Source organism: Thermobia domestica, chromosome 7 (genome assembly GCF_964235325.1).
Source record: "Thermobia domestica chromosome 7, izTheDome1.hap1.1, whole genome shotgun sequence".
Taxonomy (NCBI): Eukaryota; Metazoa; Arthropoda; class Insecta; order Zygentoma; family Lepismatidae; genus Thermobia; species Thermobia domestica.
In genome coordinates, this window is record NC_137460.1 from 119,834,740 (window position 1) to 119,849,419 (window position 14,680).

The window sequence follows — 14,680 nt, forward strand, 5'->3', positions numbered from 1 at the left end:
AGTTTTAAAAGGTTAAAGAATGTAGTGAGTTGCTGTGTGGTACGTTCTACATGAAGCCACTCTAACTAGAGATTGGTAGAATTCAAATACTAGCAACAATGGGTCGGAGTTGAACAGCAGCTCGAAATCAGCAATATTCATAGATTGAAGGAAACCCGACATCAATTAGGAAAAAAATAACAGGAAACAAAGTAGATAGGAACAAGTTATAAAATACGGGGTTGCTCAGGCTTGAGTGTCTTTCAAAAAAATGCCTCTACATAGAACAGGGGAAAAGACAGATGATAGAAAATGCGTTGAGTGTGGCATTGAATTAATGTGATTTATAAACTCTAGAAGAAATGGACAAACGGAAAATGGTAACCTTCTGAATTTGGTGGTTTACAAGTAAGATCAAAATTCGGTTTTTGTATTAGGCATCAAATGAGAAAGTTTTCGAAATTGTTGTAGAGAAAAGGAGTATACTGAAGACTTTAGGAAATAAGAGATAAAATGGTGGGACATATTATGAGACACTGGTAAATCAGGCTATCAGCCATGGAGGGAATTCCAGGAGGTATCTAGAAGAAAGCAGCAATTGAAATACATAGACCAAATGCTACAAGATGAAGGAGAGGAAAACTAAAACGAAGTGGAAGGTCTTGCTTAGGATAGGGAAGACTGATAACTAACTAACTAACTAACTCTATGGCCTATGGAACCCGGAGGTTCAGTGCCGCGTTCACAAAAGCTCTCCACTGACTTCTATCCTTAGCTAATTAGATCCAGTTTCTACTTTGTATTCCTATCTCTGCGAGATCCATCTTAATATTATCCTCCCATCTGCGTCTAGGTCTTCCTAATGGTCGTTTTCCTATGGGTCTACCAGTCAAGACTTTGAAAGCGTTTCTACTTTCTTCCATTCTAGCTACATGACCTGCCCACCTAAGCCTCCTAGACTTGACGACCCTAACAATGTTGGGTAAACCGTATAAACTATGTAGTTCCTCGTTATGGAGCTTCCGCCATTCCCCATTCTCGTTCCTCTTGGGTCCGAATATTCTCCTCAGGATCCTGTTCTCAAATACTTTCAGTCTATGTTCTTCCCTCAGAGTAAGCGACCATGTTTCGCAACCATACAGAACAACAGGCATGATTATCGTTTTATATATTTTAAGCTTCAAATTCCTCGACAGAATTCGCGACGACAAGATATTTTGAACCGAGTAGTAACACGAATTCCCTGCTTTTAGTCGACATTTAATTTCTTCGTGAATATGATTTTCGTCTGTTAACATTGATCCTAAATATTTGAAAGTATCCACTTTATCAAAAGCATTATTTAATATTTTAACGCCTCCACAATTTGCCGTATTACGGTCCCGACGCACTTCCATGTATTTAGTTTTCTCTGCATTTATTTCTAAACCCATGTCCCTGCAAGCGTTTAATAAGATCTCTGCATTTATTTCTACTGTTCTCCTATTCTCCCCTATTAAATTTACATCATCAGCATATGCCATAACCTGGTGAATGCCGTTCAACTCTAGGCCCTGGTTGCTATCTTTGATTTTCCTTATGGCGTATTCCAGCACAAAGTTAAATAATAATGGCGACAACGCATCTCCTTGTTTCAGGCCATTTTCGACGTGGAAGCTCGTGGACAAAAATTTTCCCACCCGGACTTTACTTTGGGATTCACTTAAACATATCTTAATTAATCTAATTAGCTTTCTCGGTATTCCAAGTTCTGTAAGAACGTTGTATAATGTTTCTCTCCTAACCGAGTCGTAAGCCTTTCTAAAATCAATAAATAGTTGATGTACCGGGGTATTGTATTCCCACTTCTTTTCGAGTATTTGGCGAATGGTAAATATTTGGTCGATAGTTGATCGATTTCGTCTAAATCCGCACTGATAATCTCCAATAATTTCATCCGCGTATGGGGTCAATCTTGCTAACAGAATATTTGAAAGGATTTTATAGGATGTTGACAGAAGAGAAATGCCTCGATAATTATTACAGTCAGTTTTGTCGCCTTTCTTGTGAATTGGAACAATGATTGACTCTTTCCACTCTTGTGGCAATTCTTCCTTGTTCCAGATAAGGAGAATGAGTTTGTGTATCTTGTTCCACAATTTTTCGCCTCCAGCTAAAATTAACTCAGCCGGAATTTCATCTACACCCGGAGATTTGTGTTTCTTTAATTTCTTTATAGCGGCTTCCACTTCTATTCGATTGGGTTCTGGAATATACAGTTCTGCGGTGTGTATCTCCTTTTCTCCACACACATTAGTTTTTGGCTGCGTGTTCAGCAAATCGTCAAAGAAATCTTTCCATCTATTTAAGATGCTATCCGTATCAGTGAGAACTGTTCCGTCAGATTTCTTTAATATATAAGCACGAGGTTGATAGCCTTTCTTAAATTCGCTGATCCCCTTATACATGTCCCGAATATTTTTATTTTTACTATTATCTTCAAGTTCCTTAATTTTAGCTTTCAAAAAATCCCGTTTCTTTGTTCTAAAAGTTTTGGAAGTTTCCCGCCTGATATCTGCGAAATTTTGTGAGGAGTGATAAACTACGTTAAGCGAAAAGGGAAAGGGAAGAGTGCGAAAAGGGAAGAGTGATAAACTACGTTAAACCAATTGCAAGATTCCTGACCTGATAAGACGATTAATACTTACCAAGCATAGGAGTCAATTTTTCAAGAAAACTGTTATTGTGTTGTTTTGTTTCGGGAAAAAGAAAGAATTTGCTGTTATTGGCTGTGCTCCTCCTTTTCCATCGCGTCTTTCATGACATAACTCATGCAACGGAAAAGCTGCAGCCACGCCTCTTGCAGTTCTTCAGACCATTGTTCCTCAAGAGATGGGCGAATCGCCTGGATAAACTGAGGTCCAATAAACTGAAACAAGAAACGAAAGGAAACAATGATCAACGATCATTCAAAATATACATATACATGTAAGAATTTAAACAATTTATATCACTGAATTAGTATATAAATGAACGAAAATTATGTTTCCTGTTTGTTGAGTTTACACAGAGTGCAGTAACGCTATTGTCCTACATTTATATTTTATTAAACAAATATAGAGGATAATGCAGAGGAAGTCTTTTATACTCAGATTATATACACAGAGCTTCTGAAAACTTTTATCGATCGCAGCGCACTGTTTTATCCCGTCGAATTTACGGTATGTATGTTTCTGGGAAATAAACTCAATAATGTTTCCGTTTCGTCATATTGGATGAATGTGACGGGGTCCGCAGTTTCTAACTCATTTCTAGTAAGAAGACAAAACATCTGTTATTCAACGACGTAAGAATTGGCTGAATTTCAATTTGAACTTGAGACTGATAGAACCACAACCTTCAAGCTTGAAATTTACGATAAATAACAGAGACAACACTACATCAGATCCAGATTTTAAAGAAAGAAATATGGCTGATTTTTAAAAAATATCTATATAGTTTTCTTCTTATTCATGCAAAATGCCATTTCAAGTATATACTCACCTCAATGTCATAGTATTTGTCATGTCAACTCGTAGTATTTTGTAAATACGTGTTGTGATACAGGCACGTATCCAGAGGGGTCTAGATGGGCCTGTCCCCCTAAATTTTTGCTGGACCCCAGTAAAATTTTCAGGGTAGGCTTGCAAATGAACTATAATATGATGATGAACTATAATATGGTTGGATCGCCTAATTTTTGGGCTGGCTACCGGCCTGTTGTGACAGCTACATATAGATGGGTGTGTTTCGCTAGAAGAAAACCAATCCGAAATACTCAAATTTCAGATGAAGATATTTAAGAACTTTAACTCATTTTCTTAGTAGATTCTACTTACAATAGAATATTGTCCTCTACTTTTGTTTCAAATATTAAGAAACATAATTCAATCACAAGTCAGCACAATCAACTAACGAAATGGGTATAACTCCTTAAACGTAAATAAATGAGTTCGCTCTCACTGAAAGCCTTTGGGTGTCTTAGTGTTTAGACTGTTCCTTTAAGAGTAATCGTTTTAAAATCGTTCGTTTCAAAACCAAGAACGAAAATTAAATACGCAAAATGAAGTCACAAAGTGACCACAAAATAAATTAATAAAGCGCAAAAGAAAATCGAATGGACATTTTTAGAACACTTCATTCGTAATGAATTCGGTGAGTACATCAAATAATATGCCCGTAACCAAACTCCCTCTATAATAGTTGTTGCGTAACTACCTTGGGATTCTGAAACATGGCTTTTTGGATAGGGCACATGTTAGTTCCTAGCTGAAGTCTTGACCCAACTACGGTAGATCCCGTAGTTTTGGAGCTATTGACCTTTAGAATTCATTTTTTCATATTTTCGGTAAGTTATAACTTCGAAAGGAAGCATTTGTGGACCCAGGTCGGTCTATACTTTTTCTCTTACGTTGATGTCAGGCAGCGCCGTAATTTAGATTTCTAGGGGAGCAAACATGAATACGTGTATTTGGGCCCCCTAGTAAAAGTTGTTTTTCTAATTCTTGGCCCCCTTCATCCCATCTTTCTCTTACCCTTTATGGGTCCTCCTGCACGGCAAGTTCTGCGGGAAAGTAGTTACACCCCTGGGCCGGTTCCATATATGACAAATTAATTAAAGGGACAATATTGAGAAATCGCAAAGACATACGAATAAATATTATTTCCAGGACCCCTAATGGTCGACTTTTTTTTCTTTTGTTTACTGAAATGGGCCAAGGACTCGTTTTTGTTCTATTTAACTTTTGTGTGCTATTTTGTTTATGTAAAATAGTAAACCTCTTTGAGGCTTCATTTATAATTTCGTGTTCGTATCATATATGGAGTAAGAAAAATTTGTCTTAAAATGGGACCCCTCGAACGGCGGGGAGCTTTCCTGGGGGCAGTTGCCCCTTCTCCCCCACAATTTACGGCCCTGACGTCAAGAATCACTTCCCAAACTTTGTCGGTGTTGTTTTGAAACACCTTGTATAAATAAATAAACAAGGTTAATATTATACTTCTTTCGCGATTACAAAAACTAAAATTGTTTTGTGTTACTGTTTTGATAGATGGCATTGTAATAAGAAGTACACAAGGCAGATACAGATTGTATATATTGTTGATGGTGTGTGCAAGAAGCCAGACTTCAATGTTGCAAAATCCGATGCCTCCTTAATTTTCAAATAAACCAAAGTATAGTATCATTCCTTCGCTTACTTTTGTTAACAGTTGCCTTCTATTTCGCCCCTCAGAATTCAGTTTAGTTGCAGAAAATGTTCCAGTCGGTTTACTCTCAGTTGTTACGAGTATTATCATCGAATAAGACGTATTTCTTCTATAATAGTTCTAGTTTATCATTCTTCGTTTTCCTTTCAACCTAGCTTACTTTATCCTCATCCACACTTTGGAGATGTATGTATTAGTCACATTTCTATGTATATCATTCGACTCTAATTTTGCTTCGAATCAGGAACTATCAATTAAAATACCAAAAGAAACAGTGATTAAGACCTTATACGGAAATATCTTCCTGGTATTCGCCTGTTTGAACTATGTAATATAAACTTCGTGTAACCTTAGTCAGAATGATAGGGCTCCGGGCTTCCGTTATTGAGCCCTTGAGCGTGGAATAGTGGCTCAGTGGTAAAGCATTCACCTCTGATGTTAGAGGTCATTATTTTGATTTCAGAATATGTAAGTTTGTGGTCGACAATTTAGTGTTCCTAAATTTGCTCGGCATTTTCTTGTGTCCTGCCGCATTCTTTTGTATTTATCATTTGGAAATTAGTCATTCACCTGCACTAATCATTCCGTTTACTTTAACCTACATGCATTATGAGACGTCAGACTTAAATATTGGACATATTGAGGCATTTCATTTGTACTTATTAAGTATTTTTCTTAACTCTTCACTCGAGTACTCATAAAATATAGTTCTTTTTTTTGTTCCTAAGTGTACTCTAATATTGATAATTTAGTCCTTGATTTGATTTCACGTTCATATTTATCAGCATGGGCGTCATTTGGGGAGGGCAGATGAAGCAATAGCCTGGCTCGTTTTCAGAAAAGTAACTTTTTTTTAAATAAATAAATAAATAAATTTTATATTAATAGACTAATAAGAGTCAGAATTAGGAAAGAGATTTTTGAGCTTTCCACATCTACGGTCATGTTAGCTTTTCCCGTATGAGGGATGATGTCCCTTGGGGATCACACTATCCGAGAAAACGGAAGAAAGAAAGGATTGGGGACGAAAAGAGGTGGCGTGGAACCCGTATGTTAGGTACTATCCCTGCATTTTCGTTGTGTGAATATGGAAAACCCGAGGAAACCTCACTCAGGATGAATTGGCTGAAAAGGTTTCTACACCTTTGGGCTGAGTGTCCTTACCGAGAATTGAACCCAGGACTATTCTCAACAATGACTAGAGCGTTTGCCACTACGCTACGCGGGGCCACAATATACTAATAAAAGCATCAGAATCTTATGTTGATGGATAATCTTGCCTTGGGAAAAATCTGAAATGACGCTATTGTTTTTCCGGAATGTGTTCCATATTCTCCTTTCGCACTGAAGTTACTAAACATAGACAGGTTCCCTCCTACCAACGTTTGTTTTCACTACTTAACTTTTATTATTATCATGTTATTGGGGCTTATCCGAATGTAATATTAGTATGTCCCCACTTACGTCATATATTACTGCACACGATAACTCTTGAATGGAACCGACTTTTTTTCAGTCGATAACCAGTGTGATTACCTTGGTTGAGTTCTTTGATTAAGCCAATCTGTTAACATTTTCATAGAAATGGTGATTTTAACTCTGGCTTTCTATATTCTATTTTATTTATTTATTTATTTATTATTGAATCAAAAGTGTATAACTCCATACCAAATACTACTTACACATCCCGCTTTTAGACGGGAGCAAACATCCTCCACCATACTAAAATTAAAATATCTAGGCGTACGCGAAGAAACCGCATATTTCTGTTCCTTCTACATGTCAGAATACCCTGTTTCTTATGTAGATATTTCATCTCTATCTCTTAGTTACGTCATCTTTAAGTAGAATCAATATCTACTCAAGCACTTCATATGCTTAATAAATATTGCTAAAGTTAAAGATCACTTGTTTTTAACCTACACTAAATTCATCTTACGCATTCCGAAGTTTTGTTTTGCGAGAATAGATGGTGTTAAGATAATACACGTTGCTGCCGTTTTCGATACCACTACAAATCTTGTTACTCATCCCGTGAAATTTAGTGGTCATATAAATCTAGTTAATGTGAAAAAGATTTGACAGCCGGTGTATATATTAAAGCATAACTCAAATCATATTTATTTCTTTTCCACGTGACACATGGTAATGCTGTTTCAGCAAGATAACACGAATTTGCATAAATGCATATGTGACACAATATGACACAGCACAACACCCATCTCTTTCAAAGTTCAAAATATTTCGGAAATGTGTATTCCAATCGCTTGTGAGCTGTTAATGTAATAATAGTAACATTAGGAAAGGTGAAACAGGGATATTGCTTTGATACACACAAAGAATAGCATACAAACGCTAACAATGGGTATGATATATGCCTTGAATACTATTTAATCCTGAAATAGTACTATAAAGTATAGAGTGATTCAGAGGCTCAGTTTAAGTGCCAAGCGTTGAAGTGAATATTGCGACACTATGAAGAATTAACGATACAACGTAAGAATAGACAGAAAAGGTAATCCAAAAGTATGTCAAATAATTCTTAGAAAGAAATTTACAGACCACAACTGCTCTCTTTTACAAATAACTTGTTGATCATTGCTAGCGACAAGACTAACAATTCTTGTTAACATACATTGAGATTTTTAGTATATTATGGTGAGTACATAGCACAGAATGATAATTTGATGTTTTAAGGGATTTGTTAGAAGAGTTCGTTGTTCATACACTTTTGTTCAAAAATTTTATTTAGATGTTCCTCTACTTAAAGTTTTGTACTATTGTCCATAAGAGAAATTAGATTTGTAAACGTGTGATAATTTGTTCAGATAAGTTATCCAAGTTTCAATATATCTCGCATTGCAAGAATAGCAGTAGTAGGTCCGAGCTCGAAATAGTATGAGCCTGAACTAGCGTTAGCGTCATTGACATTTGTAAACCCCTCTGAGAATAACAAATCCGAACACTTCTTGAAAGTTAGCCAGTGAAGGTAATGAATGCAATATCAAGCTACCGAGAGCCCCTTTTGAAGAAAGCGAAAGCCTGTTAGAAAATTGGGACTCTCTCTTTGAATATAGCCAAAATCTCTTTTGAGATAGCGAAAGTCACTTTAAAGAAAGTGATAGTGTCTCTGAGAATAGCGAAAGACTCTTTGAAGATAGCCAAAATCTCTTTTGAGATAGCAAAAGTCACTTTAAAGAAAGTGATAGTCTCTTTGAGAATAACGAAAGACTCTTTGAAGATAGCGAAAGTCTTTTTCAAACTACTGAAGCTTTCTTTGATGATAAGGAGACTCTCTCTGACAACGAAAAATCTCTTTGAAGATAGCGAGTGAAAAATCTCTTTGGAGCTAGTGAAAAAATGCCTTTGAAGATAGCAAGAGTTTGTTTGAACGAGCCCGAGATCGAAAGAGTGTGAATCCGAGGTAGTGTGATCATCATTAACATTTGTGATCACGATTCCCGTTTGAGAATAGTAAGCCTGCGACCTAGTAATTGCAAAATTAAAAATCGCTGGAAAGTAAACAACGAAGTTTTATAAAAGACGGTGAAACTGTAATGTCTCATGGAGCTGGATATTGAATCATTATCTAACGAGATTTTGTCATTGCGTAACGAGCCAATTCGGTTACCAACTCACTCATCAACGAACTTCAAAATTAATATTTGAAATGAAATGATTTGCATATGAAAAATGACTTGTGTGTGCTGTTTTGTATCCCAGGCATTTTATTATGAACGTAATTGTAAATTAGGTTGTGATTGATCTTCTTTCAAATTTTCACCGTCAGTTGGTCAACTTATTATTGACATATTTTCAAACAGATTTCAAATTTTAAAAAATGCTAAGCTGTTATTAAACTTTCAAGCTCATATCAATCATGTTTCTATTAATTTGAACGTCACTAAATTTTTATCTTACACCCTTTCAGTATCTTACTCTTTTTACACTAATAAATATTGCCAACGTCATATAATGTCACTTTGACTTCGCTATATACCTCCTTTAATCACTCTCAAACTGAAAGCACATTAACTTTCTTAGTCTAAAGAGTCATTAATCTTCAAATTTCATTAATACTTTTTTCACTATGGGTCTGTAGTAAAGCGCTTACCGTTGGTAGTTGGAGTCCCTTGTTCGAATCCAGCTCGCATCAAATGCACTTTGTATTGGACAAATACTCTGTGCATGGGTTTTCTCGGGTTCTACCGTTTCTAGTTATTTTTTTTATTATTTTTTTACCATTTCATACACTCTCATCATCACCATCTCCCTTAGCCTCGGTGAATAAATGTAGGAAGTAGTGCTCTCAAACGGGTCGGGTCAGGTCAGCTCGGGTCGGGTTGTCGGGTCGGGTCAGTCGGGTCAGCTCGGGTCGGGTTATCGGGTCGGGTCACTCGGGTCGGGTTGTCGGGTCGGGTCAGTCGGGTCAGCTCGGGTCGGGTTATCGGGTCGGGTCACTCAGGTCGGGTTGTCGGGTCGGGTCAATCGGGTCAGCTCGGGTCGGGTTGTCGGGTCGGGTTATTCGGGTCGGGTTATTCCGGTCGGGTTGTCAGGTCGGGTCAATCGGGTCAGCTCGGGTCGGGTTGTCGGGTCGGGTCAACTCGGGTCGGGTTATCGGGTCGGGTCACTCGGGTCGGGTTGTCGGGTCGGGTCAGTCGGGTCAGTTCGCTTTGGTCAACTAAGTTTAGGTTGAGCTTAAACTCGGCTGGAGTCGAAAACTGCTGTTTTACACTACCTGCGTAATTAAAAATAGCAATTTTCAATTGATTTTATAGAAGCCATAAATGTATTTTGAACACTTGCACCTAGTGTTTTTATGGTAAATGCTTATTTTTGTACTTGTGTGTACTTTAATTTTTAAATGTGGAAGATTGATTTTACCAATCGACTGTAATATTAATATCTACGCCAATATGGAGTCTGGATTTAGAACAAAACTAGAAGTTGTTTAAGCAAGACCAAAAGAAAGATTGGATATGGACGACCAAGCCCAAGCAGGGCCGCGGTAGCTCAGTGGTAGAGAATTCATCTCTGGTGCATGGTGTCCATGGTTCGATCCCAGCTTGTGTTAAGTAGGCTTTGTGGTAGAGAAACGCCGTGTAGTGGGTTTTCTCGGGGTTCTCCTGTTTCCTCCCACTTTCTTCATTCCACCATTTTATTCATTTCTCATGGTCACCATATCCCTTAGCCTCTAAGCAGAATCGAGGGACCTTAAACTCAGGGGTGTAGCTAAGGGGGGCCATCGGGTCCAGGCCCCCCAAATGGTTTCCTGCCCCCCCAAATGACCAGCTTTAAAAACATCATAGTAAAATTATCTCGCTTCCTTCATTTAAAAGTAACAAAGTTATTGACAATTAATAATATACGGTAAAATAGTATGGAGAAATATTGTTTTTCCATACCGATCGAAAAATAGGATACATTTTTGTGACAGCAGATTTCACAATTTACTGCGATTTATATTTGACAGTTTAAAGACAAACATTTTAACAAGATATTATAAATACAGCTACTAAACTAAACTAAACTGTATTCAAGGTACTAAACTGATTTGTAAGTACATTATATTTTTATATGCTTTAACAAGTATTTTAAAAGACATAGAATGGAAAATTTGATGAGAAACAATGTTTTTATTCAGTTTGGATTTCATTCGCTCTCTTTTATTTCTACTCAGTGTAATAAAATAATTGTTTTTTTTAGTCACGAATAATAAATAAATATTTTTGTCAGGAAACTATAAAGAAATTAAGTGAAATTTAAAGAAAATCAATCTTGTGTACATAGGTTCTGTATACAAGGTCTTAAATTTAAATAAAAAGGTAACCAAGAAAGGTTTTGTTGCTTTTTCACCCACCACCTTCGAACATCGAACGTCACCTAACCTGGAAGATCAAAAATAGTCCCCATCAACATCGACGACCTTCTGAAAACGTTCCTGAAGGCCATGGAATTCATCGCGGTAGAAGTTGGTGGGCCGTGAAACGAAGAAGGTATCAGGTGCATTTCGGACTTTTACTAGGGATTTGAATTGGCGGCCTCTAAGGTGAGTGTCCAAAGAATGGAACAGGTAATAATCGGACGGTGCAATACCCGGGGAATATAGTGGTTGCAATATTGTTTCCCATCCAAGGCGGAGAATGGTGTCCTGAGTCATCCTAGCCACGTGGGACTTAGCGTTGTCCCGTAAACGAGGACCCATTTGCAATTCAGAAGTGATGGCTCCAGAGTTTTGAGTTTTTGTTGAGCACAGCTCAACTGCTGACACTACACAGTTGCATTGATACTCTGACCAGCTGGTAGCAGTTCCCGATGCACGATGCATCAAACACACAGAAGGACCTTCTTCTGGTACAGTGCTGGTTTCGGCTGTTTTGAAATCGGTTCATGGGATACTAACCAATGATGACGGCACCTTGGAGCTTCGTATAGGACCCACTTTTTATCACATGTCAACGCCCTGTCCAGAAATGACTCCGAAACAGTAAATAAACCCAAGCGACTGCCGCGTTGCGTTCTGGCCCGGAGTCAAAACATGTGAGACCCAACTTGTAGTGCTTCCCAACTTGATGGATGTGCTGCCGAATGGTTTCTCCACACACTGAATTGTAGTCCCAGTTCCTCTTTGTACGTACATGTGTTGGTCTTCTGGCATGTGGTGTTTTCGGGTGTTTGGTCATCATCCTTAAACTTGTTAAACCATTGCTGCACTGTCCGCGTCGTCACGACACCCTCAACAAAGGCCTGGCATATTTTCTGTCCCGCTATAGCGGCGTTTGACCTCCATTTGAACTCGTTCAGCATACATGCTCTTATGACGCTCTGTGGATGCCCCATGTTCCCTCTGTCTTTACGCAAGTTCACTGTGTATCTGAATTGCCACAACCAGGTAGTATGTTGGATATACCCACACCAACAACTGACGTTCGCCTTATCTCCACTCGCATTCAACTCACGGTGTGAGGTCCAATTGAACACAGACCTCCACGAAAAGGGACAGAACTTTCTGGTTATTTTTATAGTTATGCACAAAAGTATAGCGTTTGGTCCTGGGCAGTAGTTCTTGATTAAGCATAATAAAAACTATCTTGAATATAATTTATGGATAATAATAATAATAATAATAATAATAATAATAATAATAATAATAATAATAATAATAGTAATAATAAATAAGATAAAATAGTGTTTTTAGTTTTCCAGAAGGAAACCAAAATTTTCCTTTCTTTTAGGCCTGAAAAACACTAGCAGCAACACATTTTTTGCTTTGTACATTGTAGCCGCCCCCCTCAAAAACGACGGGCCCTTCCTACACGAACCTGCTGGCTACACCCCTGCTTAAAGTGAATATTTCATTTTATTTCACCAAGCCCAAGGACATCGATACAAGAACAAGATAAAGATTGGATATGCAAGACGAATTGCATAGTAATCTTGCTCTTGGCCTTGTTTTGGTGATCACCAAGTAGCGATGAGCGTATTTTCTAGCTTTCCGTATAGTATGAAATACCATAATCAAAATCACACTTGGTCTTCATTTGTACCGATGAGGTGAGCATTCTTGGCTCTTGTATAGCATGAAAGATCACCAAGGCTACGAAATGCAGGACCAAGACTTGACTGCAAGACAAAGAATAAGACGCAGTATTGATGACCAAGACCTAGAGAGCGAATTGTTTGAATTTCATTTGTTGGGCTGAAAGTGATGAAATAAAATTAGTACTTTATAATTAAATATCAACCTGTATTTTTAAATTCATATTATGTATCTTCTTACGTGCAACTATATATACTGTAAAATACGTTTTAATTACCGAGAAAGAAAAATCAAAGTGGTACGGGTCTCGGAATCATAAGAACCTATTTTGGAATGAAAGTTGAAGGGTTGGAAAAAATCACAGGTGTTCTCCTGTTTCCTCAACCCTTATCATTGTAGTTAAAAGATTTCCTTTTGTCTCCGCCAAGAGACTCTTGCTACTGCCTTCCGAGAAGACGCCCTGCCGTCCCAGCAGGTGAGAACACTGACCTTGAAGAAAAATTTCGTCACATAGAACTAAAGAAAAAAAATAAAATAAAAATAAATAAATAAATAAATAAAATAAAAATAAATTTCTCCCACGTCGGACATTGGTATCAGTTATAAAAAGAAATAACCAAACCTCAAAAGTGCCAAATAATCATTAAGATGCATATATAAATCCCCGCTTGATCTAGCTAGTGGTTAACGTGTAAGACTTCGGTACACGTGGTCCGGGTTCAATTCCCAATGGGAGTGCATTTTGGTGTTCACCCAGTGTTGTGACCATAGTGCTCTCAAACGGATCGGGACAGCTCGGGTCGGGTTGCGGGTCGGGTCGGGTCAGGTCAACTCGGGTCGGGTTGTTGGGTCGGGTCAGTCGGGTCAGCTCGGGTCGGGTTATCGGGTCGGGTCACTCGGGTCGGGTTATCGGGTCGGGTCAGTCGGGTCAGGTCGGGTCGGGTCAATCGGGTCAACTCGGGTCGGGTTATCGGGTCGGGTCACTCGGGTCGGGTTATCGGGTCGGGTCAGTCGGGTCAGATCGGGTCGGGTCAATCAGGTCGGATCACGGTTCGGGTCAGTCGGGTCGGGTCGGGTCATCGGGTCGGGTCAGTCAATTCGGGTCACGGGTCGGGTCGGTTCGGTCTTCAACCCGACCCGACCCGACCCGTTGAGAGCACTAGTAGGAAGTTGAACCAGATATTTCATTTCTTTTTATTCTTTTTCTATTAACATTAATGAAACTTCTGCCTAAATAAAGGTATACACGATCATTCGGGACGGATTAACGTGGCTCAATAAAGATCTGAAAGTAAGTTGCAAGACTCATACTTCCATGTTCTCGACACTAGTACAGAGGATGTAATGTGGTCAACACTACACTCAGCCCTTTTTCTCATCCCTTGTTTCCGTAGTATCTCTTTCGATTCCGGGGGGGGGGCACTCGACCGGAAAAGTAAAAAACTTTTTCTCAGGCCAGCTATCCTGAGTCAGGTTTTCTTAGGTTTTGTTCATTCACACGAAGCAAATGCCGGGATAGTACCTACCGTACAGGTCCCAGTTCGCTTCCTCCCTTTCTCAATTCTTTGTTCCTTTCCTTTCCTAGGATAGTACGATCGCGGAAGGATGTCATCCTTCATACTCGACGGGTTAACATGGCCATAGATGCCGAGGCACAGAAATTTAATACCTAATAATAAACTAGTTTCCCTAGTCACTCGATTGATCAGTGTCGGTTATTGAGCCAACTCTGTCAGTAAAAAAATAAAATAATAATAATAATATTTTGTCGCTATAAGCTAAAGAGATTAGTACATACTTTATCGCTGCAAGCTGTATATTACAAGCAACTACCTATTCGCTTTTACACAAAGCTTTGCAGCCCTTGTAAACAATGCAGACCGCAGTGTGTAATTGTTTCCAACTAATAGACTAAAAAGTTTATAGAAAACGTCG

General features: G+C 38.5%; 1 protein-coding gene across 1 annotated transcript in view; it reads right to left on the bottom strand.

Moving 5' to 3' along the window:
* Positions 1 to 14,680, bottom strand: part of LOC145688930 (uncharacterized) — a 366,369-nt gene that overhangs the window by 35,824 nt on the left and 315,865 nt on the right. Inside the window, exon 4 of the mRNA XM_081763096.1 lies at positions 2,667 to 2,887. Within this exon, the coding sequence (XP_081619222.1) occupies positions 2,741 to 2,887 (147 nt within the window). The 3' untranslated portion in view covers positions 2,667 to 2,740. The remainder of the gene's footprint in view (positions 1 to 2,666; positions 2,888 to 14,680) is intronic.